The sequence below is a fragment of the Lepidochelys kempii genome, chromosome 5 (genome assembly GCF_965140265.1).
Source record: "Lepidochelys kempii isolate rLepKem1 chromosome 5, rLepKem1.hap2, whole genome shotgun sequence".
Classification (NCBI taxonomy): domain Eukaryota; kingdom Metazoa; phylum Chordata; order Testudines; family Cheloniidae; genus Lepidochelys; species Lepidochelys kempii.
Window position 1 is genome coordinate 132663112 of NC_133260.1, and position 27810 is coordinate 132690921.

General features: G+C 44.0%; 1 protein-coding gene and 1 long non-coding RNA gene across 6 annotated transcripts in view; one reads left to right on the plus strand and one right to left on the minus strand.

The window, feature by feature from the left end:
- The window catches only part of PSD3 (pleckstrin and Sec7 domain containing 3), a 177166-nt gene extending 151362 nt beyond the window's left edge, over positions 1–25804 (minus strand). For all 5 annotated transcript variants that reach the window (XR_012159160.1, XM_073345935.1, XM_073345939.1 and 2 more), the window contains exons 1-2: positions 25728–25804; positions 13754–13865 (exon numbers count right to left, since the gene is read on the minus strand). Coding sequence is in view for 4 of the 5 variants with exons in the window: in XM_073345935.1 (XP_073202036.1) it covers positions 13754–13865; positions 25728–25748 (133 nt within the window). In the remaining variant the exon portion in view is untranslated. The remainder of the gene's footprint in view (positions 1–13753; positions 13866–25727) is intronic.
- On the plus strand, positions 598–7602 carry LOC140911878 (uncharacterized). The gene is made up of 2 exons (XR_012159161.1): positions 598–717; positions 7199–7602. It is a non-coding gene; the product is annotated as an uncharacterized lncRNA (long non-coding RNA).
- Positions 25805–27810: the final 2006 nt, after the last annotated feature.

Genomic DNA, 27810 nt, shown 5'->3' on the forward strand with positions numbered 1-27810 from the left:
CATTACATCCCCCATTATACTGCTCTTCCAATATAAAGCCCATTTCAAGGTCCCTTTACACTGCCAGTGTTGTGAAGGAGCCCTACTGTAAATAGGAGTCTTTACTGGAGTCCCAGGGAGAAACAGCAAATTGATTACCTCAAACTAATTTCAATCTAAAATGCTCCTAAAGAAAACATGTGAAATAAGCAATCAAAGCAATAACCTTTTCTGATATGGCCTACAGGACCAACTTCCACGGTGAACTTTACCATGGTCTCTATTCTTTGCAGGAACACATTCTGGAGGGTCAACCAGCAACCACCTGTTCTTAAAAAAGGCTTACTATAATGCACCTGAAGAAGTGGGCTGTAGCTCACAAAAGCTTATGCTCAAATAAATTGGTTAGTCTCTAAGGTGCCACAAGTCCTCCTTTTCTTTTTGCGGATACAGACTAACACGGCTGCTACTCTGAAACCTGTGATAATGCTAGTGGAGCACACGCCTTATTTCAGGTAGCAGGGTTTAAAGGAGCTCGAGTTCTTTAAGGGAAACCCCTCCCCTCTTCCCATCCACCACCACAGCATCATGTCTTGCTACAGCTCCCAGCATATCCTGCCTAGCCCCCATCCCCCAACATGACTGCATTACAAATAAGGCTAGAAAAGGAACAGCAAAATCAGGTGCTCCGCTGAAGATAAGCAGAACAATAAACGATGAAAGGATACCCTCTTTCAGGTAACACCAATTTCTACTTTCCATTTAAGGTTGCTTCTTTCAATAAAGCAAAATAAAAAATAAAAAGGCTCTAAGCTAAAATAGCAAGAGAGGTGTACGCAAGGAAAGCTGAGACACTGGGAAAATATAGCCTGAGAGCAGCTGGCACTTTTTTGATGCCTAGAGATTTAAAGAATCCATTACTTAACCTGCACTGGCATAAATACGATATTTCATATGTAAATAATCAACCATCAAATTTCAATCTAACACAGGAGCTTGGTCATGGTATAATAAAGGAAAGGCTAGGAAGCAAAAAAATTATAATAATAATAATCATCATCAAATACACATTACAAATATGGAAAGACATTTTCCCAGGAATATTTTACAAAAATGTCTCTCTCTCTCTCTCTGTTAGCTAACTAGCTAAATATATATTTATTTGAACAGAGTCGCCTACTCACAGAGATTACTGTAGCTCCAGCAGTTACCCATTCGTCAATGAGTATGCATAGATCATCAGTTTATCTATAATGATACAAGCTAATTCGATTGCTGCTGTTCTAGTCAACGGGAATCAAAATAGTTTCAAATTTCCGGGCAGCCCGCTGCCCTGCATTGCACACGGAGATGTAAATGGAAGCATTCTGAGCATTATGAAACTGATGAGGGAACTGCAGTCTCATTCACTCTATCACAGAAGCTAAGGAGTCCAACTTGGCAGCTTATAGAAAATAGCTCCACTAGGGATTTTCTATAGTTGAGAAGATTATTTCCAGGGAGATATTTATGATTAACAGGAGTTTGTTTTATTATAATCAGATTCATCAGCACAAAAGAACCAAGAGTACAAAGGCAGTTCTGAGAGTATAATACTGGCCTTGTAGTAACAGAGGCACAATGGCACTTTCACATTATAGCGCATCTTCTCTGATGCAAGAATGACTGCACCAAAAAGACAGGTTTCTTATGTTTTAATTGCCTCCAAGCCTGTGCACTGTTCATAAGCTATATTTTAAATTTAAAAATTGAAGAATTTATACTTATGCTTTCCTTTTTTTTTCCTGTCCCAAATTTAAGCAAAAAAAAACAAACAACTGTTTAAGGGGGGAAAGTACCATTGTTGATACAGAATATTAGTGTATGTCACTGAACAACAAATTGCAGGAGTCATGGAATTTTCTTACTAACTTAACCATCTCAAAGGCACAGAACCACCTAGAGTGTCATCTTAAAGTCCCTCTAACAATACTGTAACAAACTATTTGGTTGTATCAAGAGTATCTCGTCTCATACAGAAATGGAACTGACTCAGCCCATCAGACAGCAGGGATACTGTACGCTCACAAATAGGTTTTTTTTCTGCAGTTCTTTAGTTTCTAAATGATGCAATTCCCTGTGCCTTGATTGGTTCCGACTGGTGGATGGCCTTTATTAGCCAAAATAGAAGGATTTGCATAATCATAGTACAACTCTTCTATAATGGTACAGCAAATATCCAAATCTCTGTGTTGATTGACTACATTGATCTTCCTGCTCTGCCTGGCACCTCTCCTCAGGATTTTCAAGCTGTCTGCTAGCAACAAAGATATTGCCTGTACTTCCCATGCCCTTTAGCTGAAACCAGGAAACCTCCAGAATTTACATGAAAGAAAGGGGAGCAAGGGCTGGGAGATGTATGAAAGGAAAATTGATTTACAGGAGGAGGTGGAGAGAGACAGCCAACGGGAAAGAAGTTCGTGCTATCTCCATTGTGACCAACTCTTACTATGTTATCACAGGTTTCAGAGTAACAGCCGTGTTAGTCTGTATTCGCAAAAAGAAAAGGAGTACTTGTGGCACCTTAGAGACTAACCAATTTATTTGCGCATGAGCTTTCGTGAGCTACAGCTCACTCGGATGAAGTGAGCTGTAGCTCACGAAAGCTCATGCTCAAATAAATTTGTTAGTCTCTAAGGTGCCACAAGTACTCCTTTTCTTTTTATGTTATCACAAACTCCCGATAGTATTCTTTTTGAACTCCCAGCGCCTGGAGTCCTGTGGTTATGTCAGAATCCCAGCATTCATTAAAAAAAAAAAAAAGCTTGAAAATATGAACTCTAACAACCTCAAAGATCAGACAGCAACTGAAAAGAACACAAGATTTATTCTTTAAGTCTCATGATATTTTGGGTCCTGACTTCAACACTTCAGGTTGGCAATACTGTGTAACTCAAACTTAAACGCCATCTTTTCAAACACTGCCAACTCCTCCAAATGGTTAGGAGTGTTGTGAAGTCTACAGAGTAACTAAAAATGCATAAAAACTAAAAATCCAATGGTGGCAGGCTTCACTAGACTACCTCGCAGGCTGGAGAGAAGACGCCATCATCCTGCACCAATTCAGAGGCCTGCACGTAACAATACCCTTGGAACAAGACAAAGTTCAAGAATAACATCCAGCATGTCCTGGGAGACTTCAGCACAAAGGATTATTAATTACAAACTGCTGTAGTGCCCACAGATGGCCAATGAGATGGCTCAATCTCTAGGGTCGTTACCTTGAAAGCTACAACGGTAGGACAGAGCAGCTGCTAGCACAGGCTGAAATGAGTTAATGGAACAGAAATGGATGGAAAAACAACTGAACTCAGTATCCCGATGCACCAGCATTACCATTTCTCACAATGTTATTGCCAGTCTCATAATATTTGGTGTTTCTTCTTAAAGCCCCAGCTTCTGGATTCAAGTAATTACATGAGACTCTCAGCTTCCATTTTTTTTTAAAGAGTTAATAGCCTCATGGTTGCAGTAAAAATGTGACCCCCTAAAGGTTCAAAAAACACAAAGCACATTAAAAAAAAAACAAATTAATTATTTTTAATCTCTCATTATTTGGGTGGGATCTGACTTCCGCTTTTTAAAATGGTTGGGCTCGGGAAAAGTTTTTTAAAAACCCAGTCTTTAGCTATAATATTGAATTTTTGGAAAACCAACAACATGTAATTGCTGATAGGGCTGTCAAGGGATTAAAAAAGTTAATCATGATTAATCGTGCAATTAATCGTGCTGTTAAACAATAACAGAATACCATTTATTTAAATATTTTTGGATGTTTTCTACATTTGCAAATATATTAATTTCAATTACAACACAGAATACAAAGTGTACAGTGCTCACTTTATATTTATTTTTATTACAAATATTTGCACTGTAAAAAACAAAAGAAATCATATTTTTCAATTCACCTAATGCAAGTACTGTAGTGCAATCTCTTTATCATGAAAGTTGAACTTACAAATGTACAATTATGTATAAAAATTAACTGCATTCAAAAATAAAACAATGTAAAACTTTAGAGCCTACAAGACCACTCAGTCTTACTTCTTGTTCGGCCAATCGGTCAGACAAACAAGTTTGTTTACATTTGCTGGAGATAATGCTGCCCACTTCTTGTTTACAATGTCACCTGAAAGTGAGAACAGGCGTTCGCATAGCATTGTTGTAGCTAAAGATTCATACGTCCCTTCATGCTTCAACCACTATTCCAGAGGACTTGAGTCCATGCTGATAACAGGTTCTACTCGATAACAATCCAAAGCAGTGCGGACTGACACATGTTCATTTTTATCGTCTGAGTCAGATGCCACCAACCAAATACTGATTTTCTTTTTAGATGAAAAGGAGGACTTGTGGCACCTTAGAGACTAACAAATTTATTTGAGCATAAGCTTTCGTAAGCTACAGCTCACTTTATCAGATGCATTTGGATGGTTCAGGTTTTGTAGTTTTCTGTATCAGAGGGTTGCTCTTTTAAGACTTCTGAGAGCATGCTCCATACCTCGTCCCTCTCAGATTTTGGAAAGCATTTCAGATTCTTAAATCTTGGGTCGAGTGCTGTAGCTATCTTTAGAAATCTCACATTGGCACCTTCTTTGTGTTTTGTCAAATCTGCAGTCAAAGTGTTCTTAAAACAAACACATGCTGGGTCGTCATCCGACCAGCTATGACATGAAATATAGGGCAGAATGCGGGTAAACACAGAGCAGGAGACATACAGTTCTCCCCCCAGGAGTTCAGTCACAAATTTCATTGGCGCATTTTTTTTTAACGAGCGTCATCAGCATGGAAGCATGTCCTCTGGAATGATAGTCGAAACATGAAGGGGCATACGAATGTGTTGTCTATGTGGCATGTAAATACCTTACAAGGCTGACTACAAAAGTGTCATGCGAACTCCTGTTCTCTCTTTCAGGTGACACTGTAAATAAGAAGCAGGCAGCATTATCTCCCATAAATGTAAACAAACTTGTTTGTCTTTGCGATTGGCTGAACAAGTAGGACTGAGTGGACCTGTAGGCTCTAAAGTTTTACTTTGTTTTGTTTTTTGAGTGTAGTTATGTAACAACAACAAAAAATCTACATTTGTAAGTTGCACTTTCATGATAAAGAGATTGCACTACAGTGCCTGTATGAGGCAAATTGAAAAAAATACTATTTCTTTTGTTTATTTTTTTTATAGTGCAAATAGTTGTAGTCAAAATAATAGTAAAAAGTGAGCACTGTACACTTTGTATTCTGTGTTGTAATTGAAATTAATATATTTGAAAATATAGAAACAAATCCAAAAATATTTAATAAATGTTATTGCATTCCATTGTTTAACAGTGCAATTAAAACTGCGATTAATCACAATTAATTTTTTTAATCACGATTAATTTTTTTAGTTAATTGCATGAGCTAACTGCGATTAATCGAGAGTCCCAATTGCTGAGGTTCTCAGGGCATCTGAGGGGCAAGTGCGGGTCAGGGGTAAGGACTGTACTGCATTTCTTAATGCACCACTACTTAAAACACTCATGCTAAATGTTTGAAGGAGACCAAACTTACACACAGAGAATCTACAGACTTCCAAGGAGGGTTTTTATTGGCAATAAGGGTCTAAAGGAAATGATCCTATAATCAGGATTTAGTGACAAAGTATGGATCTTTGCAGCCACCCCAAAAGAAATCACACAAAAATATTCAGTTGTATTTTATTTTCAGACTTGTGACCAATCAGCCACCCCACAAAACATTACAGGCACTGAATATTGAGGCAGACAGGCACAAAAGCTACCTATATTTTTGGGACTTAAACCAAGAGGAGACATTGCTGGTAAAGGTGCAGCTGGATATTAAGTACACACTTTTCAGCAGGGTTCTTCAGTGAACAAGGAGTTTCCCCATAGGAGGTTGGACAATGTAAAAAGAAGGGAGTTACAGCAGGGAAAAGATGGCCTTGTGGTTAAGGCATTGGCTTGTGACCCAGGAAATGTCTGTTCTATTCCTGGCTATGCCACAAATGTCCATGTTACGTTAGCCCCCCCACTGTGCACATCCATTATAAGACAGCGTTTAATAGTATGACCATATACTATCTTTTCCACAGCATACTCTGGGGCTCAATCAGGGTTGTGCCGTGAAGGAGACTGTTGTGCCCCTGCCTTATTTGTGGCAAAGCTGCCAGGCGTACAGTGAAGGAGGCAGGGGATTACAGGACGATGAAGGACAGGTTTGTGGTTAAGGCAGCTGAATGCTGTCCTGGGGGAAATCAGATTCTATCCTACCTCTGCCACAGTTCCCTTGTGAGGCTGGGCAAGTTACTTAAAGCAAACTTTTCACAGGAGGTCACTAATTATGGGTTCCTCATTTTCTGGGTGTCCAGCGCAAGGCACCTGGGGCCTGAATTTCAGAAGCACTGAGTGCTCACAACTGCAACTGAAGTCATGGGGAATCACGGACACTCAGTGCCTTTAAAAAAGTCCGACCCTAAGTGGCTCAAAACAGGCATCCAAAATGAATGGACTCTTTTGCCAATTTTGTCCTTCATCTCTGTGTCTCAGTTCCCAGTCTGTAGTATGAAGATACTTTTCAGAGTAGCAGCCGTGTTAGTCTGTATTCGCAAAAAGAAAAGGAGTACTTGTGGCACCTTAGAGACTAACAAATTTATTTGAGCATAAGCTTTCGTGAGCTACAGCTCACTTCATCGGATGCATTCAGTGGGAAAAAAAAAATCCGATGAAGTGAGCTGCAGCTCACGAAAGCTTATGCTCAAATAAATTTGTTAGTCTCTTAGGGGCTACAAGTACTCCTTTTCTTTTTGTTCTAATACTGTGATCCTACAGGGAGAGGGTTTGTAGTCTCTCAGGGGCCACAAGTACTCCTTTTCTTTTTATGAAGATACTGTTTCCTTAATATTGGCACTTCCTGGATCCTGAGTGCTTTATTCTACAACATTAATAATATACATTCAACTTCTTTTCTTTAACTGGCTTGCTGTGATATCCTTGACCCTGAGCTACAGCGTTTATTGAGTCTAAGGTGTGGTTATCTCCTTCACAGAAAGCAGTTGTCAAAGTTATTATGACAACTTTAACCACCATGTTTTTAAGTTTAGGTCAGGTTGTTTCCAGAGCCCTCTTACAAAACAATATAGTTGTTAGTATAATGCCTCAGAGTCTTTGTTTTGTTTCCTCAGGTCGTTACTGAAGTCTGGATCTCTAGCCCGTCAGTGCTGACCCTGGGGCTAGCCTCACATCTGCAGCATTCAGTCCCTGACGGGCCATGGAGCACGCCAAAGGGAGGAACAAGAAAATGGGAGCTACCACACTTGATCAGACCCATGGTCCATCCGACTGTGGCCAGGACCAGATGTTTCAGAGGAAGGTGCAAGCAACTGCATAGTGCAAAAGCATTGAATAATCTGTCTGAAAGGAAAAGGAGGACTTGTGGCACCTTAGAGACTAACCAATTTATTTGAGCATAAGCTTTCTGAAAGGACGGTTCTTCCTAAATCCCCATCAGTTAGGCACTGTCTGATGGCCTGAACCATTATGGTGTTTATATCCTTCATTTAATAAAAAAAAGTTTAATCCTGTCAAATGTAGCTATGAATATCCTCTTCCTTACTAAGCTCTTTGCCACACTGCATCTTGTGACAATGAGTTCCACGGGTTAACGATGAGACAATGTAAGGCACAGTCCCACACTAAAGTTTCAGAACTCTTGCTACTCTTTAATATATCCGGTATTGCAGTGGGGTAACTAGCTGAAATTCCATTCACAACTTGTGGATTCAAATACGTCTGACAAAGTGATGAATTTACAGATGCAGGCTTGAGTTTCACCCTTTTAAAAATTTTGCATTTGAATCCCATTTAATTTGGGCAGGTTTGTAATCCTAATTCCACATTCCATATATTTCGCCTCGTGTTTTCTGTTCATTCCAATTAACCACATACACATAAAGAACAATCTCTGCTTTGGCCTCTTACAAAAAGTAGTTTGGGGGCTCAGCAAGAGAGCACAGCTGCAGAGGGAAACCTCAGAGAAAGAAATCCAGGAGTCCGGAATTGCCTTGAGAGTGGAAAGAGTGAGAGATGAAGAGGTCATGGCTGACTGGGATTTTAGATGAAGGGGGCAGTCCAGAGGAAACAGGAGAAAGGTAGGGAGAGGAGAGCCACGGTAGGAATGTAGGTGAGGGAACATGTGGAACCTAAGGGACAGGATGACAGGGAATTCGGCGATAAGGAAGGGATGTAGGGAGAACAAAGGTTCAGGGAAACATGACGGAAGGAGGATGCGGAAGGTAGAGATGGGGAGATGGGAAGGGGAGGTTTATGCACCATAAGGTGGGTAGAAAGCTGGCTAAATTGTCGGGCTCAACGGGTAGTGATCAATGGCTCCATGTCTAGTTGGCAGCCGGTATCAAGTGGAGTGCCCCAGGGGTCGGTCCTGGGGCCGGTTTTATTCAATATCTTCATAAATGATCTGGAGGATGGTGTGGATTGCACTCTCAGCAAATTTGCGGATGATACTAAACTGGGAGGAGTGGTAGATACGCTGGAGGGGAGGGATAGGATACAGAAGGACCTAGACCAATTGGAAGATTGGGCCAAAAGGAATCTGATGAGGTTCAATAAGGATAAGTGCAGGGTCCTGCACTTAGGACGGAAGAACCCAATGCACAGCTACAGACTAGGGACCGAATGGCTAGGCAGCAGTTCTGCAGAAAAGGACCTAGGGGTGACAGTGGACGAGAAGCTGGATATGAGTCAGCAGTGTGCCCTTGTTGCCAAGAAGGCCAATGGCATTTTGGGATGTATAAGTAGGGGCATAGCGAGCAGATCGAGGGACGTGATCGTTCCCCTCTATTCGACATTGGTGAGGCCTCATCTGGAGTACTGTGTCCAGTTTTGGGCCCCACACTTCAAGAAGGATGTGGATAAATTGGAGAGAGTCCAGCGAAGGGCAACAAAAATGATGAGGGGACTGGAACACATGAGTTATGAGGAGAGGCTGAGGGAGCTGGGATTGTTTAGCCTGCAGAAGAGAAGAATGAGGGGGGATTTGATAGCTGCTTTCAACTACCTGAAAGGGGGTTCCAAAGAGGATGGCTCTAGACTGTTCTCAATGGTAGCAGATGACAGAACGAGGAGTAATGGTCTCAAGTTGCAGTGGGGAAGGTTTAGATTGGATATTAGGAAAAACTTTTTCACTAAGAGGGTGGTGAAACACTGGAATGCGTTACCTAGGGAGGTGGTAGAATCTCCTTCCTTAGAGGTTTTTCAGGTCAGGCTTGACAAAGCCCTGGCTGGGATGATTTAACTGGGAATTGGTCCTGCTTTGAGCAGGGGGTTGGACTAGATGACCTTCTGGGGTCCCTTCCAACCCTGATATTCTATGATTCTATGATTCTATGATCTGTTGAGAGGAATGGAGGCAGGAAGAAAGAGGAAATGATGTAGAGAAGGGCAGTGAGGCAAGTTGGGTAGAGGAAGAGAGCAGAGGGAGGCAAAAAGATTAGTGAGACAAGCACAATGCTTAGTCAAGTGTGTGAGTAAAGTATTCTGATATTTTCTTTGCATAAGGCAACCAGAATCTTTTGCCACAAGTTGACAGCCTCAGGCTACAGAAGGGTTTGAGCTTGTACAAACAATAGCTGGAGTACCACACAACCTGTCACATAACATGAGCATATGTTAACATAGTAAGCGTTCCGTTGTCATTGCCACGACTGAGGCTCAGGAGGCTTGTAGGTGTAGAAATAGAGGCTCCGATTCTTGCGTAATTGATAGCACATGGCATCTTAACGTAGCCCAGAGGATAACGGCCCCTTGAACGGTGAATTGGCTCATCAGGAATTTGTAAAGCAAGTATTTTCCTGTGGCTGTAAGGGCAGCCAGAATTTGCATGACAACCATACAGTTACGAGGAAAGCATTCTAAGATGTTTGATCACTGGTGAGATTAGACTGTTCATTGGGATATGGCTGTCAGAGTTACCGCCCTCAAAGAATCAACACTGGGTCAGAATAAAGGTTATTCAGGTGCCCTAACTGTATTTCCATACCAAACAGTTTGGTTTCTTGTCCAACTTCACTTTAATAATGAATTTCCTGGCTCTCTCATTTCTTTTAAAAAACAAATATTTTGTAGGGATTTTTTTTTTACCCTCAACTTGCTGAGATGTACCTTCTACCTTCACATGGAGTTATCTGGATTTTTTCTTTTTTAATTTTATTTTAAAAAATACATTGAAACTACAAAGGGGTGTGCCTAAATGTAAGAGATAAGAATATTTAACCAATAGCTATCTGATTTCCATAAATACTTACATATTCGAGGTTTCCAAATCCACATAAATAAGTGATTTTTCAATTAGTGAGTAGACTCAGGAAATGTCTTCTATAGTCATGTTTAGTTTTGCTTTTGAAAAGTTTTGAGAAGCCGAAGGGATGGGATTTGGGTAAGGAAAGCACCAAGGCAGCAGGAGGATAAGTGGGATTGCCTCCTGCAGGATACCCTGAGGGGGTAAACTCCTTTTTACTCCCTACAGCATGTCTATCCGTTCACCCGCTGTTTCCCAGACAGCTCCCTGCGCTGCGAAATACATGGGTGGAGGGGAGGGATGGGACAGCCTTGGGCAGGTATTGAGCTCTGGTGAAATTTTTTCAAGTTGTGTTTTTAAAGCCTCTTGGAAAGAGCCCTCTGACAAGACTTAATTAGCTTTAAACAAGACAGGGAGAAGAAATTTGTTTTTTTTCTGACAACTTTATAAGTGCACGTGTTTGCGTGTTTCAACAGGACTGGGTAAGATACCACTTGCCTACAGTCTGCTTTGTCCTTCTGGCCTTCGGCTAGTGCCCATTTTCACAGCTGTGGCAAAACATGCTGAAGCTTATTCCACTTACTGTCAATTTCTCTAAACAGAATTGGCCATTTTGTTAAACTTCTGGACAGCCACACCTCTTTCTCACAGCTAATCACCTCAACCTCTCCCTCTTCTTCAGGGCAATCGCCCTTTTCTGATTGGCTCAGGAAAAAGGAGCTGCTTTTTACCACCCAACAAAACAACAGACTTGGAGTGGCTGGGAGACTTCACATGTGTTCTGTGAAGTTCCTGGGAGACACGACCTGGAATTGGGTGCTGAAGTGATTGAGCCATACAGAAACTCAAACTTTTTCCCACATTTTAACAAGACAAGCAAAAGACGAATGAATGGAATGCCCATCTCAAGTCAAACTAAGTTTGGCTTTGTTTCTGAAAGTTATTAGCAACATATGGCTAAGAAGCCGTCTTCGTTTACTTTAATAACATCTGCTTTTCTCCCCCCTTTTCTAGTACATCAACCCTTGCTTGTGTAATTTCATACTAGTCTGGCATGTCCAAGTTTTCAAAAACTGAGGAAATAGCATGCAAGTTTGTCCTGCAATTTTTAAAAGGCTTTCAATATGGTAGAGGAGAGGATCTTCCAGGCCCAGAGCCTCTTCCCAACTGACCCGAAAAGTGGTGCTTGGTTAAACAGAAAGCCAGACAAACACTGCCTTCCCAGTCGGTCAGTAGTCTCTGTAAGTTCATACCCATGCTTTCTCAAGGCTGTATTTGAGACTGAGAAAGCTAAAGGTAAAATTATTTTCCATCCGTGACACACACCCCCTACACACACACACACACACACACTTCAACTAAGAAGCACTCTGGTCCATTTTTCTACCAGGATAAAGATTGCGAGAGCCATGGAACACATGAAATTAGCCAGTTGTTTCCTGGCATCTTTTCTTGACACAGCTGGTCCACTTTCCCATGGTACCAGTACCTTCAGGTCAGACAGTGTGATCTCGCAACATTTTTAGAGAATTTGATTTATAAGAAAAGAAGTAAAACTGAATAGGAGAGATGGCTTCTGAACTAAAAGGAAACAAAGAATTAACTAGTTTATACTTGGCTTTTACCAACAACATTGCTAAGAAGAATGAGTCCATGTATGATAAGAGGGAATAGATTTGGATGGACTGTCTTCCAGAGGAGTGGGTTTTGGTTTTGGACTGAGGTGTGGACGGGCAATCCCAAATTGTACTAAAATAAGAGTTTCTTTGAGATACTATTTGAATGGTACCTTAAACCAGAAAGGTTAAAATACAGAAACACACAAAGGGTGGGGAAAGATGTTGATGAAATTATGGGGAAGAAGTGCCTATATGGTGGACATGTTCAATTATTAAATAGTATTAGGGTGCAATTGTTGAACACTTATTACCACATATTCCTTTTAAACCACTCCCTTAAACAGATTACCAAGAACAAATCTTTAATTTATTAATAGCTCCTAGACAACTGGTACTTTCTCACTGGCAACAGGGTTGGCAGGGGTGAGGAATGGCTCTGAGAAATACTGGAAGTTGGTGATGTGACGGAAGAGTGAACACATCAAGCATGTACACCGCCCAGCAGACAGAGGACAAATAGATACCAGGCTAGTTAGTAAGTATTTATTCAATACATTTGCCCACAAAAGTCATTGCATTTGACAAATTTCTTTAAATGGTAGCACGTATGAGGACTTGCTTTGGGTTGTTAGTTAGTAAAGACAGAATTTTCAGGTTTAAGATGTTCCCAGAAACACTGAACATGCATTACAACTGTGCTGTTGCCTAATGATACTCTAAACAAGATATGAGCTCGTAATGAATCATGTACTTTGTTAACATGTTTGGTGATGATCTGTAAAGTTGTTTACATTTCCTAAATAAACAAGTTAAAAAATTAGGCATGCTGGATTTCCTGATAAAACTCAGCAAGAGCCTTGGAGAAATTACTCATCATCTGGACTTTAATTCTGTTCATTTAGTTTTTCTGCCCACTTCAAAATTTGCTTCTGAACAGATTCTTGCACAATTTTGGTATAAGAGACTCCTCTTTTTAACTAAAAATGGCATAGTAAAGACAGCCCATAATCTGGAAGGTTTAAATTTACCAAGATGTAAGGAGTAGCATCTCCTCAGACCAGACTGCCTCCCACTCCTGAAATAAAGGCAAGGATTTGTAGTAATCCAAACAAGAACGGAGAGAAATGGGCATCTCCACTGCAGTTCTTTACTCTGCTTGGCCCAGGGCTAGCTGTGGGAGGAGGCGAATGTCCTTACTACAGAACAGGAGGAAGAAATGGGGCTGACCCCGAGACATTACTTCTTGCTGCTGCATCCAGAAAATAAAATGGTGAGTGGAGTTTTTCCAATACAAACAGAGAAAAAAGTTTAGCTTGAGTGTTTAGCCTAGAATATCTAAATTAAATCTTAGGTAATTGTAGCTACCGATATAGAATCATCCAGAAACACTTTAAGTATACATGCAGTGAATATCAAAAGAATTGGCAATGATTTGATTCATACAGTGTTAGAAAGTGTGGCTAAAATTACTCATAGTGTACAGCTGGCAGAAATAGGAGCTGTGAGACTTACTGTACAAACTCCTGGAGAAATATTGAACGTGCCTGGCACAGAACTTTTACAGTCACGTGGCAGTGTCCCCATTGAAACAGAGAGGAAGGCAGTGCTACATGCCACAGGACTGCAGTCACATCAGTGCTGATACAAGGGGTGCAATTCTCATTTAGAGCAAGGCTCCTTTACACTGCAAATTACATCAACATGCACTTTTAAGCACCTTCACAGCAGTACACTGTAAGGTAGCTTTAATGTAACTGAGAATCAGGTTGTCTGTCTGTCCTTCAAGAGGTGGAAAAAGCACTTACCTGTTTCTGAAGGTTTCTCTGTTTCTGTCCCACAGAACAGAAATTCATATTTGGCCTTGGCAACACTCTGGGAATGAGCCAATGCATCATTAACCCAAACAAAAGCTTCTGCCTGTAGAGTCAAAACAAAAAATAGGGTTAATCTTTCACTTAAAACGTGGAATGTTAATAGTGAATCATTCAGCATTCAGCATGTCAACAGACTAGGGATTTTCAAAATCACTTAGCACGGCCTCTGAAGTCAATAGGAGCAGCGTCAGGCCAAGGCTAAGCACTTTTGAGAAGTCCATCTCTAAGTCTTACAGCCAAGATTTTCAAGAGTGAGCAGTGATTTTGGGGCCCCAACTTGCAGCACCTTAAAGGGGCTTAGTTAACAGGGTGGATACTCGGCAAGTCAGTGACCACTTTCAAAGGACCTTGGCCTATGCATATAGCTTTAGGCACCCGGGTTTGAAAACAGTGTCACTGTAGGGACAAATACTGAAAGGCACCCAACATTAAAACCTTCATTAAAAATTACCATTCTCCCAGTTGAGGAGGACACACAAGTTTTTCAAGATGAATTCTGCAACACTGACTAAATAGTACCTTCTGTACTAGGCAATATTTCTTTGTAGTAAATTTTGGGCACTGAATTTCTTCTGTCATGTGTGATTGTGCATGTAACAGAATTATAAGCAATGGGGGAAGAGCGAAATGATCAACTATAAAGAATACTGATAAGTAAGTTTTGCTCACAAATCATCTTTCCACTTTGGGAGCACTACAGCCTGGAAGACAGGCATAAAAGCTGCACACTAAGAAAAGGTATGACTAAGAGAGTTCAAAATTTACTCCATATTAAAATAAGGCCTTGTTTTGTGGAGGAGAAGTTAGTGTTGAAATCTACTGAACATGCAGGATTACAGCTTGCTAAAGGTGGGTGGTACCCACTAAGGCTCATGAAAGACTTAGCAACCCAAACTTCATGATAAGGACCACAGAATCTAGAGACAGAGATGACCTTTCGGGTGGAATCCTGGCCCCACTGAAGTCAATGGACGACTTCAGCAGGTTCAGCATTTCAGCCATGATATTTTCTGCAATGGGTGGATGGACAGATGAGCATCTCACTCCACATTCCAAAACAGTTACTGCAGGCTTTTCTGGCCATTCCTCTCCTCCCCCATCCCTAACTTTCTTCTTCTGAGCCAGCTTTGCGGAATTTGGCCCAGCATTTTGATGGTTGGTGTATAAAATCCAACACAGAGAGTCATGAGTATTTGGACAGTAAAAAGAACAAGGGTCTCAAGAGGGAAGCATTTTAGGAGACCTGATCCATCAGAATAGCTATTAACCGTGAACCTCCTGAAGTTGCCCAATCAAGTCAGCTGCATACTACACCCAGCTACAACAATGTACAACAAAAGATTTGTCCAAATGACTGAACAAGTTATGCATTCTTCATAAGGAAGCTACTTTGATTAGACATGCTTCTCACTGTACAGTTGTGACATGTGCACAAAGGAGGCTTCTTCATGTGTAGAGAAAAACTGCATGTACCTGGTTTGACTTTCTAAAAGTGTAACAGGTGCCGCATGAGCAACAGGTGCCAGGAGAACACTAAGTGATGAAAGTCAAAGTCTTTAAACCACCATATTCGCTCTTCACTACCCTAAGGAGTTAGATGGGATCCTACCCATACAGGAACAATATCAAATTGTGCCATACTGTCAAGAAAGAAATTCTTGTTCCAGTTCACTACACCCTAACCATTTATCCAACAAGAGTCAAAAATCCCTGTCATTTTAATTCATAGGCTAAGATTTATAAAAATGTGTGCCTAAAATTATACTTTTCAGAGTAAAGTCGTGTTAGTCTGTATCCGCAAAAAGAAAAGGAGGACTTGTGGCACCTTAGGGACTAACCAATTTATTTGAGCATGAGCTTTCGTGAGCTACAGCTCACTTCATCGGATGCATTCCGTGGAATTATACTGAAATCTTCTGTCAGACACCTAACAAAAACAGCAGAGTGCGCAACATTCTCGGAAACAACATGGCCACTTACTCAGGTGCCTAAGTATAGACTTGGGCCACAATTCTTATTTACTAGGACTGTCGATTAGTCGCAGTTAACTCACACAATTAACTCAAAAAAATTAATCACGATTAATTGCACTGTTATACAACAATAGAATACCATTTATTTAAATATTTTGGATGTTTTTCTACATTTTCAAATATATTGATTTCTATTACAACACTATATACAAAGTGTACACTGCTCATTTTATATTATTATTTTTGATTACAAATATTTGCACTGTAAAAATGATAAAGAATTAGTATTTTTCAATTCACCTCATACAAGTACCATAGTGCAATCTCTTTATTATGAAAGTGTAACTTACAAATATAGATTTTTTTTTATTATACAACTGCACTCAAAACCAAAACAACGTAAAACTTTCGAGCCTACAAGTCCACTGAGTCTTACTTCTTGTTCAGCCAATCACTAAGACAAACAAGTTTTTTTACCTTTACAGGAGATAATGCTGCCTGCTTCTTATTTACAACGTCACCTGAAAGTGAGAACAGGCATTCGCATGGCACTTCTGTAGCCGGCGTCACAAGATATTTACATGCCAGATGTGCTAAAGATTCATATGCCCCATCATACTTTGGCCACCATTCCAAAGGACATGCTTCCATGCTGATCATGCTCATTAAAAAAATAATGTGTTAATTAAATTTGTGACTGAACTCTTTGGGGGAGAACTGTATGTCTCCTGTCCTGTTTTACCCACATTCTGCCCTACATTTCATGTTATAGCAGTCTTGGATGATGACTCAGCACATGTTGTTCGTTTTAAGAACACTTTCACAGCAGATTTGACAAAAAACACAAACAATGTACCAATATGAGATTTCTAAAAATAGCTACAGCACTCAACCCAAGGATTAAGAATCTGAAGTGCCTTTCAAAATCTGATCGGAACGGGATGTGGCGCATGCTTTCAGAAGTCTTAAAAGAGCAACACTCTGATGAGGAAACTACAGAATCTGAACCACCAAAAAAAAGAAAATCAACCTGCTGGTGGCATCTGACTCAGATGATGAAAATGAATATACATTGGTCTGCTCTGCTCTGGATCGTTATTGAGCAAAACTCATCATCAGTGTGGACACATGTCCTCTGGAATAGTGGTTGAAGTATGAAGGGACATATGAATCTTTAGCACAGCTGGCACATAAATATCTTGAGACGCCGGGTACATCAGTGCCATGAGAACTCCTGTTCTCACTTTCAGGTGACATTGTAAACAAGAAGCGGGCAGCATTATCTCCTTGTAGGCTCTAAAGTTTTACATTGTTTTATTTTTGAATGCAGTTTTTTTTGTACATACTGTAAGTTCAACTTTCATGATAAAGAGATTGCACTATAGTACTTGTATTAGATTAATTGAAAAATACTATTTATTTTGTTTTTCTACTGTGAAAATATTTGTAATAAAAAATAAGTACAAAGTGAGCACTGGACACTTTGTAATCTGTTGTAATTGAAATCAATATATTTGAAAATGTAGAAAACATCCAAAAATATTTAAATAAATGGTATTCTATTATTGTTTAAACACGCAATTAATTGTGATTAATTTTTTTAATCGCTTGACAGCCCTATTATTTACACTGTAATATATCCTGACTTTCAGACCTCTTTTATACTGCTTTGGCATTATAAAGGGGCTTTACTGTAAATGAGGTTCAGGCCCTTAGGACTTTAACTTCACGCACCCATTTTTAAACATCTTGGCCAAAAGTAGTGCAGTTTTAACACCATGGAGTGGTAGCTGCCATTACGTTTGTCTCCAAAGAAAGACTGTGCTGCAGTAAAGGGCCCAGCTGTAACTGTTGGATCAAGCACAAAGTTAAGATTTCTGATTTTTGTTCCCAATTTTGCCACTAACTTTGGGGCTGATCCAAAGCCCATTGAAGTCACAAGGTCTCAGAAGCCAAGAGCTTAGCAGCATTCAGAAGAAGCCTGGACATTTACAGGGAACATTCCGAGCTGCATTAGTAAGGATTAAAAAATAAATACAAGTTTGGAAGTGATATAAACCCTCATACTTCAGGGCATAAGCCAACTCCCTCAGCTGGAGGTTAGGAAGAAGCTTGCCTCATAAGCAAGTTATGACATATTAAATCATATTAAGCTCTTAGCCTTGTGGCAGCGAGGTCCCACCTAATCACCAACTCCATTTCTGCGGCATGTCATGCTTGGGCTTGCTAAACACATAAAGCTATTTGAAAGTGCACACATGGCTCTCACCAATGTCACATAGACCCGCTATGCTCATTTAGCAGCTGGAGGGCTGCATGAAGTAACATAATTTGCTACTTCTTTTTTTTTTAATGTCTCAGTGTAGGTTCACATGAAAGTTCCCTAGGCATTTGTGTATGCAGTTCTTATCCATTAAAATTCACTCCAATGCAAAGAATTCTCACTAAGGCTTCAGTGGTGCATTAGGCCCTTAATACTGGTCCTTAGTGATACTCCAGTGCAGTGCAGCTGTATGTGGTTTACCCTGATGTTTTACCCTTAATGGCAGAGCAGTGCATTTTTAAAAGACACAGAGGCCTTTGAGGTGTCTAAGGAGAAGATTTATTTATTTTGTTTAAATATGAAGCTAGGTTGCTGAATCAGTCTTTAGGTATCTAAGTGGATGACCTGATTTCCCAGAGTACCAAGCCCTCACCAGGTCCCCCCATGGAAGCTCCTCTGTGTGCACTTTTAAAAGTCAGGCCACTTATCTAGACATCAACCCACAGACTTAAAGCCCCACATTTGACTACCTTGGCCAGAAAACACTAGTCTAGTATTTACAATGAAAGCCACCTGTGTGCAACCATCTTCAAAGGGACGTTAATCAGATTGATGCTGAGTTATTGAACATTAGCCAGTGTCCCTTCTCAGACTCAAATATCCCACTGCCACTATTACAGCCAGATTCACATACAGAGCCATCCAAGGATAAGGAACAGGGCCAGATCAGCCCATCGCTGGGCCCTAAGCACACATACATAGTTGTTGCTTAGTTAACCCCCCTCCTCCCCAGATCAGTCAGCAGCACAGGCTCCCGCTGCATATATACTGCCCCTCTCCGGTCCGCCTCCCTCCTGGCCAACTGCCCTGTGCCGGCACGACTGCAGCTCCCCATCCCGCACCTGGGGCGGCGAACCTCCAGCTGGTCGTCTGGCTCAGGTGCTGGTGCAGGAGCTGGCCCACAGCAGCAGAGTGGAGGAGCAGCATTGGCCACCCCACTGCCACCCCTCCATCACGATGGGGGCAAGGCCAAATTTGAGTGAGTGGCATTGCAACCTGGTGCACAGACGTTGCATCCCTGCTGGGGTTGCCCTCCCCCCTAAACTGGGCCCTTGGCATGTGCCTAGGCTGCCTATGCATTAATCTGGCCCTGGGGAGGAAGTCTCCCCGCTAGAGAAGGCTGCTTCCCCCAGGAAGGAAGAAGGTATTTTTTGTCCTTTTGGGACATCTTCCTTTTCTTCTTGGGGGCAGGGACCAGCAGGTGAATGCCAGACAAACAGAGAACGCAGAAGGGTCACTAGCATAATACCCCAGGACAGAGCTTGGGACTTGGCAACCGCTAGCATCTGAGGAGGTAGCAGAGCAGGTGGGTCTTCCTCTATGTGGACTGCCCCTGTAAGGAGCAAAAGCAGAGCCCCAGAGACAAGCACAACAGACCAGCCAGATACAAGAGAGTTTCCAGCACCCCAGGAGGAGTTATCAAGGTCAGGAGTGGAACAGCCACAATCACAGTGTAACATTTGGAAAGATCACAATAGTGCAGTCCATTTTGGCTAGAGTCCACCTGTCTCCATGACTCTGATAATCCTCACTCCCCAGGGACCTCTGTGCAGTTTGGGAAGCCCAGGTTCATGGCAGCCAGGGAAAGACCATGCAACATGAGGGTAATATAATCAATGCCAATCAACCGGGGCTTGTGGAAAACAGATCTGAAGCTAACCTGGTATTTTGTGAAAAAAGAGTTTCCAAAGCAGTGTCCTGGCTGGTTTTGGAAATAGTCACTTGAATAAAGAAACCTGAACGTTCTTTCTGTTAACTAGAATAAAACCATATCCTGAGCCTAAGAGACTCTTACTATTAATCCTGGCATTTGTTGTTCAGTGTGGAGAGATACAATTATTACCTCAATGACGTATTTATGAGCTGCTGTTATCTGAAGATAAGCCAACACTTCAGCTGTGCATTTGATAGTAAAAAGTAAGGAGAGAACCATGTTCATTACCAGATCAGATTAGATATTCTGTTAGATATCTGATTCATCAATGTAACTTTCCTGAGAAACCAGGTCAAATGTCCCAGAGACCGGATATGCATGCCTGATCACTTAATCCCCTAATCAGATGGTGTTTATACATTCTGATTACTTGGTTTTGTAGCCACATATTAGCAGAGTACAAATAGCATCTTCGCTCTTAACTTGTGTAAGTCTTCTGCTGATGGACTCGTGAGGCAATGTCAACTCAAGACCTCGGTAGTCAGCTAGATACCACTCCAATACCTCCCACGGATCCTCAGTTCACCAACCTAGCAGCACACAGCCTCCAGAGCTGGGAGCCATTCAGGTACCCCTCCAGTCAGGGCCCTAACATGTAGTGAGTTATGCACGGGATGGCCTTTAACTCCCCTTTACCATCAACTTGGCCTACTCCTGACCATCAATACTACTCCATAACCATGCACGCTCAGCTTAAAACCCATCACTGGCTCTCCGGTCCCATACCCTTTTATAGAACTGGAAGCTTTTTCCCATTCAAACAGTAACCTGTACTGATCTCACCACCAGGGCTGCCAAAGTGCCTTCCCTCCATTGGTGAAAGGGCAGCTGCATCCTGCACCATCAGACCTGGCCTGGCCAGGTGTGATTCACACCTTTGTGGCTTCCAGGCTGACCACTGCAACTCCCTGTGCTTGGGAATAAGCACATTGACCTTAAAGATCCAGACCCTGGCAACAACCCTAGCTGCCAACAGTATCATAGAATCATAGAATATCAGGGTTGGAAGGGACCTCAGGAGGTCATCGAGTCCAACCCCCTGCTCAAAGCAGGACCAATCCCCAATTAAATCATCCCAGCCAGGGCTTTGTCAAGCCTGACCTTAAAAACTTCTAAGGAAGGAGATTCTACCACCTCCCTAGGTAACGCATTCCAGTGTTTCACCACCCTCCTAGTGAAAAGTTTTTCCTAATATCCAACCTAAACCTCCCCCACTGCAACTTGAGACCATTACTCCTTGTCCTGTCCTCTTCTACCACTGAGAATACTCTATCCTCTCTGGAACCCCCTTTCAGGTAGTTGAAAGCAGCTATCAAATCTCCCCTCATTCTTCTCTTCTGCAGACTAAACAATCCCAGTTCCCTCAGCCTCTCCTCATAACTCATGTGTTCCAGACCCCTAATCATTTTTGTTGCCCTTCGCTGGACTCTCTCCAATTTATCCACATCCTTCTTATAGTGTGGGGCCCAAAACTGGACACAGTACTCCAGATGAGGCCTCACCAATGTCGAATAGAGGGGGACGATCACGTCCCTCAATCTGCTCGCTATGCCCCTACTTATACATCCCAAAATGCCATTGGCCTTCTTGGCAACAAGGGCACACTGCTGACTCATATCCAGCTTCTCGTCCACTGTCACCCCTAGGTCCTTTTCCGCAGAACTGCTGCCTAGCCATTCGGTCCCTAGTCTGTAGCTGTGCATTGGGTTCTTCCGTCCTAAGTGCAGGACTCTGCACTTACCCTTATTGAACCTCATCAGATTTCTTTTGGCCCAATCCTCCAATTTGTCTAGGTCCCTCTGTATCCTATCCCTGCCCTCCAGCTTATCTACCACTCCTCCCAGTTTAGTATCATCCGCAAATTGTGGAGCAATCCACATCATCCTCCAGATCATTTATGAAGATATTGAACAAAACCGGCCCCAGGACCGACCCCTGGGGTACTCCACTTGACACCGGCTGCCAACTAGATATGGAGCCATTGATCACTACCCGTTGAGCCCGACAATCTAGCCAGCTTTCTACCCACCTTATAGTGCATTCATCTAGCCCATACTTCTTTAACTTGCTGACAAGAATACTATGGGAGACCGTGTCAAAAGCTTTGCTAAAGTCAAGAAACAATACATCCACTGCTTTCCCTTCATCCACAGAACCAGTAATCTCATCATAGAAGGCGATTAGATTAGTCAGACATGACCTTCCCTTGGTGAATCCATGCTGACTGTTCCTGATCACTTTCCTCTCATGTAAGTGCTTCAGGATTGATTCTTTGAGGACCTGCTCCATGATTTTTCCGGGGACTGAGGTGAGGCTGACTGGCCTGTAGTTCCCAGGATCCTCCTTCTTCCCTTTTTTAAAGATTGGCACTACATTAGCCTTTTTCCAGTCATCCGGGACTTCCCCCGTTCGCCACGAGTTTTCAAAGATAATGGCCAATGGCTCTGCAATCACAGCCGCCAATTCCTTTAGCACTCTCGGATGCAACTCGTCCGGCCCATTGCACTTCTCGTAATATGGGATTATCAAGAGCACTCATCTTGAAGATCCTACATTGCACTGGCCCATGCTATGTAAGAGAGCCCCTCTTACTCAGGTATTGCATCCTTATTCCTCAAGAGTTGCTTTCCTAGCAACTAGCCCAAAAATATGGCACTCCTTTCCAGAGGAGGTAGGAATGACCACACACCTCAGCATTCAGAGCTAGGTGCAAACCCATTTTTTTAGCCACAAGAGCAACAAAAGAAAAGCTTGCACTCTTCCCTCACCCAGCAACCTCTTGGAAAGGAAGGAGAAATCTAATTTACTTGCTGGGCTCCTTGCTCTATTGTCTCCAATTTGCAGGCACCCAGATATTAGCAATAGGTGCCTGGTAAGAACCCAGTTTGTGTACCTGCAAATGGAACAACTGGGTCCCTTAACTACAATTAGTGAAGTCATGTGTGATGCTAGTTGCCACAAACCTATCAAAAAAATCCCTATATCAAGACTGGAAATCGAAGTCTTATCATGCAATCCACCAGACATACACAGAGATGGCCCAGCCACGGCAGAGCCATCGACTGCAGTAGTAAGCCACTCCATAGGCTTTTTATTCCCTCTTTCCCAATTTTCCTGGGACTACCTAACACCAAGCCCTCAACTCTATGGTAACAGACCCATTAGAAATCCTAATAGAGCCCATTTCCTCAGGCCCTGCATAGAGGAAAGGATTTGGGCCATATGAATAATGCAGGAGACATGGCTTCTGAATCTATATGAAAAGGTAAGTGATGTCAGAAAGAAAGAAGCCCTAACAAAGTGCAACTGTGTATATGTAAAAAGAAAAGGAGTACTTGTGGCACCTTAGAGACTAACCAATTTATTAGAGCATAAGCTTTCGTGAGCTACAGCTCACTTCCTCAGATGCATATTGTGGAAACTGCAGCAGGCTTTATATATACACAGAGAATATGAAACAATACCTCCTCCCACCCCACTGTCCTGCTGGTAATAGCTTATCTAAAGTGATCATCAGGTGGGCCATTTCCAGCACAAATCCAGGTTTTCTCACCCTCCACCCCCCCACACAAATTCACTCTCCTGCTGGTGATAGCCCATCCAAAGTGACAACTCTTTACACAATGTGCATGACAATCAAGTTGGGCTATTTCCTGCACAAATCCAGGTTTTCTCACATCCCCCCCACCCCCATACACACACAAACTCACTCTCCTGAACGCCACTAGCCGTCACCTTCAGCCCCCAACTAAAACCCCTCCAACGCATTATTAAGGATCTACAACCTATCCTAAAGGATGACCCAACACTCTCACAAATCTTGGGAGACAGGCCAGTCCTTGCCTACAGACAGCCCCGCAACCTGAAGCAAATACTCACCAACAACCACATACCACACAACAGAACCACTAACCCAGGAACTTATCCTTGCAACAAAGCCCGTTGCCAATTGTGCCCACATATCTATTCAGGGGACACCATCACAGGGCCTAATAACGTCAGCCACACTATCAGAGGCTCGTTCACCTGCACATCCACCAATGTGATATATGCCATCATGTGCCAGCAATGCTCCTCTGCCATGTACATTGGTCAAACTGGACAGTCTCTACGTAAAAGAATAAATGGACACAAATCAGATGTCAAGAATTATAACATTCATAAACCAGTCGGAGAACACTTCAATCTCTCTGGTCACGCAATCACAGACATGAAGGTCGCTATCTTAAAACAAAAAAACTTCAAATCCAGACTCCAGCGAGAAACTGCTGAATTGGAATTCATTTGCAAATTGGATACTATTAATTTAGGCTTAAATAGAGACTGGGAGTGGCTAAGTCATTATGCAAGGTAGCCTGTTTCCTCTTGTTTTTCCCTACCCCCCCCCCCCCAAATGTTCTGGTTTAACTTGGATTTAAACTTGAAGAGTGGTCAGTTTGGATGAGCTATTACCAGCAGGAGAGTGAGTTTGTGTGTGTATGAGGGTGGGGGGGATGTGAGAAAACCTGGATTTGTGCAGGAAATAGCCCAACTTGATTGTCATGCACATTGTGTAAAGAGTTGTCACTTTGGATGGGCTATCACCAGCAGGAGAGTGAATTTGTGTGGGGGGGTGGAGGGTGAGAAAACCTGGATTTGTGCTGGAAATGGCCCACCTGATGATCACTTTAGATAAGCTATTACCAGCAGGACCGTGGGGTGGGAGGAGGTATTGTTTCATATTCTCTGTGTATATATAAAGCCTGCTGCAGTTTCCACAATATGCATCTGAGGAAGTGAGCTGTAGCTCACGAAAGCTTATGCTCTAATAAATTGGTTAGTCTCTAAGGTGCCACAAGTACTCCTTTTCTTTTTGCGAATACAGACTAACACGGCTGTTACTCTGAAACCTGTGTATATGTAGCCAGTTCCTCAGATGCCTTTAATCAATGGTGTATTTCAGTGCAACTAGGGCAGGTCCTTAGCTGGTGCAAACTAGCACAGCTCCAGTGAAATACATCATCTCAGGATCTGACCCATAGTTTCACTACCTGATGAAATAGCATTTCAAATAGGAAGCGGTTTCTTTCCACAACACTAACTAAACAAATACCGCTCAAATGACTGAAGTGATCATAATCAGCTACTGAGAAAGTGTACAGGTTTGTGAATGACAACTTAGTTAATACACCGTTTTACATTTTTCTCTACAGTTTGCAGCAGAATCTTAATTTTACAAACGCTGGCCTTATGAACAACTCGTTATACGGACCAGGTTTCCTTGACAGGGAAACAAGTCACATAATGGAAGTGATGTTGATGAAGAACAAGTTCACATCCCTGCACATTCCGATGCCTTCAGTGCACTGGAAATCACTTTTCAATCAAGGCAGAGTGGAAGTCCGGGAAGTTTCAATGTCTAGCAACACACTAACGTCCCTGCTAGCTAAACTCAAGATGATCAAAGAAAAATACCGGGGTGGGGGTGGGGGGGGTTTCCTTTCTTTTGGCGAGAGGCTCCCCTGCAGAACACGGGCTGCTACCGCGGCCCTGACCCCGCTCTCCCGCCTCATCTCCACCCCGCTGGCCCCCAAGGCACCGGCTGCCTGGGCGGGGGGTCTCTGGCGTGCCACGGGGTCATCGAGAAGACTGGCCCGGCGGCGAGGCCGGCCCCTCGAAACCCGCTGAAACCGCCTGCGAAGCTCAGCGACACCGGCTCCCCGCAGCACGCTCCGGAGCGCGGCGTGACTCCCGCTCCGGGGGCGCCCGAGCCGGCGCCCGGGCTCCCGGCTCCCTGCCCGGCTGGGGCGGGCCGGGGGCGCTCGCGGCCCCGAGCCGCGGCCTCCCCCAGCCTGTGGCCCGCCGCGGGAGGCGACGCTCCGCCCGCGGGCAGCGCGCCCGGCTCCGGTCCCTTACCCCGCCAGCGCCGGCGTCCATCGCCCATCGCCCGCCCCGCTCGCCCGGCCCCGGCGGCCGGAGCCGGAGCGGCGCCTCCCCCGCGCCCAGCGGGGCTGCGGCTGCGGCTGCCGGCGGCGGCCGCCGAACTCCCCCGCGAGCCGGGACGGAGCCTGTCCCCGGCGTCTGGGCCTGTGCGAGCCGGCGGCCGCGGCTCCCCTGCGCGCATGCGCCCGCGGCCCGGCTCCGAGCCCCGGCCGGCCGGGCGAGCCGCGGGGGGCGGCGGCGGCCGCGGCGCCCCAGGCCGGGGGGTGGCGGGCGCCTGGGCAGCCGCGGCCGGGGCTGAGGCGGCGCGGGGTTCGCACATCCCGCCGCGGGGGCGGCGCCCAGCCCGAGCCGCAGGACCGGGCCCTTCCCGCGCCCCCGGAGCGGGGGGGTCCCGCCGGGGCAAGGTGCGTGCCCCTGGGCGCGCGGGCCGGGCTGTGGCTGCCCCGGGCGGGCGGCTCCGCCCCCGGGGAGCAGACAAAGCCGCGGCCCCGCCGGGAAAAGCCCAGAGCCCCCGGCCGCGGAGGGTTCCAGGCGCCCCGCGACGGCAGCCGCAGAGGCGGGGCGCGAGCCCACCGGCATGCGGCAGTTGAGGGGAGAGGGTTCCCAGCTGCACCCAGGGGCCTTAGGGGCACGCGCCCCACTGATTTAGGCCCCTAAGCGTTTCTCAAATGCGGCCACCGTGGCCTCATGTGGCCCCCAGGGATTTTTCTTGTGGTCACAGCCTCCTGGGCTGGGGGCAAAGTACCGGCCCCTCCCTGTTGCTCCTGGGTGCCCCTCCTGGGTGTTGATTTCTGGGGCTGCCAGCAGGAGTTGGGCCCTGCCCCCCTTGGGAGACACCTGAGGCACAACGCTGGAAGAGCAGGCACCCCGTGAGTTCCCCACCTTCCCAGGGGCCCTGGGACTCAGGCCTTGGGGTTCAGCCCTGGGGTGGCGGGCTCTGGTCACAGGGTTTCGGGTTCCAGGCCCGGGCTCCAGCTGCATGGCAGCAGGCCCTGGGCTCCGGCTCTAGCCCCTGGATGCCTCCCCTGGCCCCCCATCCAGGGCTTAATTTTGCCCCAGGCTTGCCAGGGCTGATTAAGTCTTCTGTGAAAAGTGATATTTGTATGTTCGTTAATATCACTTTTCACAATGGACTTACTAGCTAGCAATAAATACATTACACTGATTTGGACGTGTATATGTGCATATTTATTTGTTTTTCCTAAAGCTAATTAAGTATTTTAGGGAAGAGTGTGAGTGTGGCCACCAGCAAGAGTTGGTGGCTGCACTCTGAGGCCACCAAAAATTTGTCCTGAGAACTCCTGTTTTAGTGGGACTCAAAAAGTTCACTGCTGGGGCTCATGCTGTGACCCATAGTGATGATAGGCTAGTGAATTAAGTTGTTTTCTGTTACTTTACTCAATATTTTCTCCCTTGTATTTTTGTGATATTTCACATAATTTTCAGTTCATGAAACTTAAACAGTTATCAGTAGTTTGTTTCAGTTGTAACAGTTTGTGAAGTTGGCAATACCATAGGCTCTAGCAAGAAAGTTTACCTCAGGGTTGAATCAGCACCTGTTTATAGTTTGAGCATGATCAAGTTTATATCTGAGAAGGAACAATGATGCAGACCGGATGCCAGCTCATGCCAAGGCCCCTAGGCAGCACTGAACACTGACAAATGCATAGCCAGAAACCAGGCTGGCTCACTTGTGTGTAAGTATTATTAAAATAGATAGTAGAGTCATAAGAACAGATTTAGACTTTATGGAATGCTCGTAGGATGCTGCGTGTATTAATCCTACTTATGATATCTGTATCCCATTTTGTAAGGTAATGTTTAAATGTTTCCTTGGTAACCATAAAAACATTTGCTAAGACTGTAAATCCCCTACAGTCAGGGGAGAAGCATTACCAAGTGTGAAATGCTAGTTCACCACAAGAGGTGTTATGTTCTCCCCAACAAAAGAAGGTCTACAGTCATCAGACAAACCACTGTGGACAAAAGACATTGCTGATTGCTCTCCCCCCCCCCCCCCCGCTCGCATCCCCCCCCCCCCCCCCCCGAAGAGGCT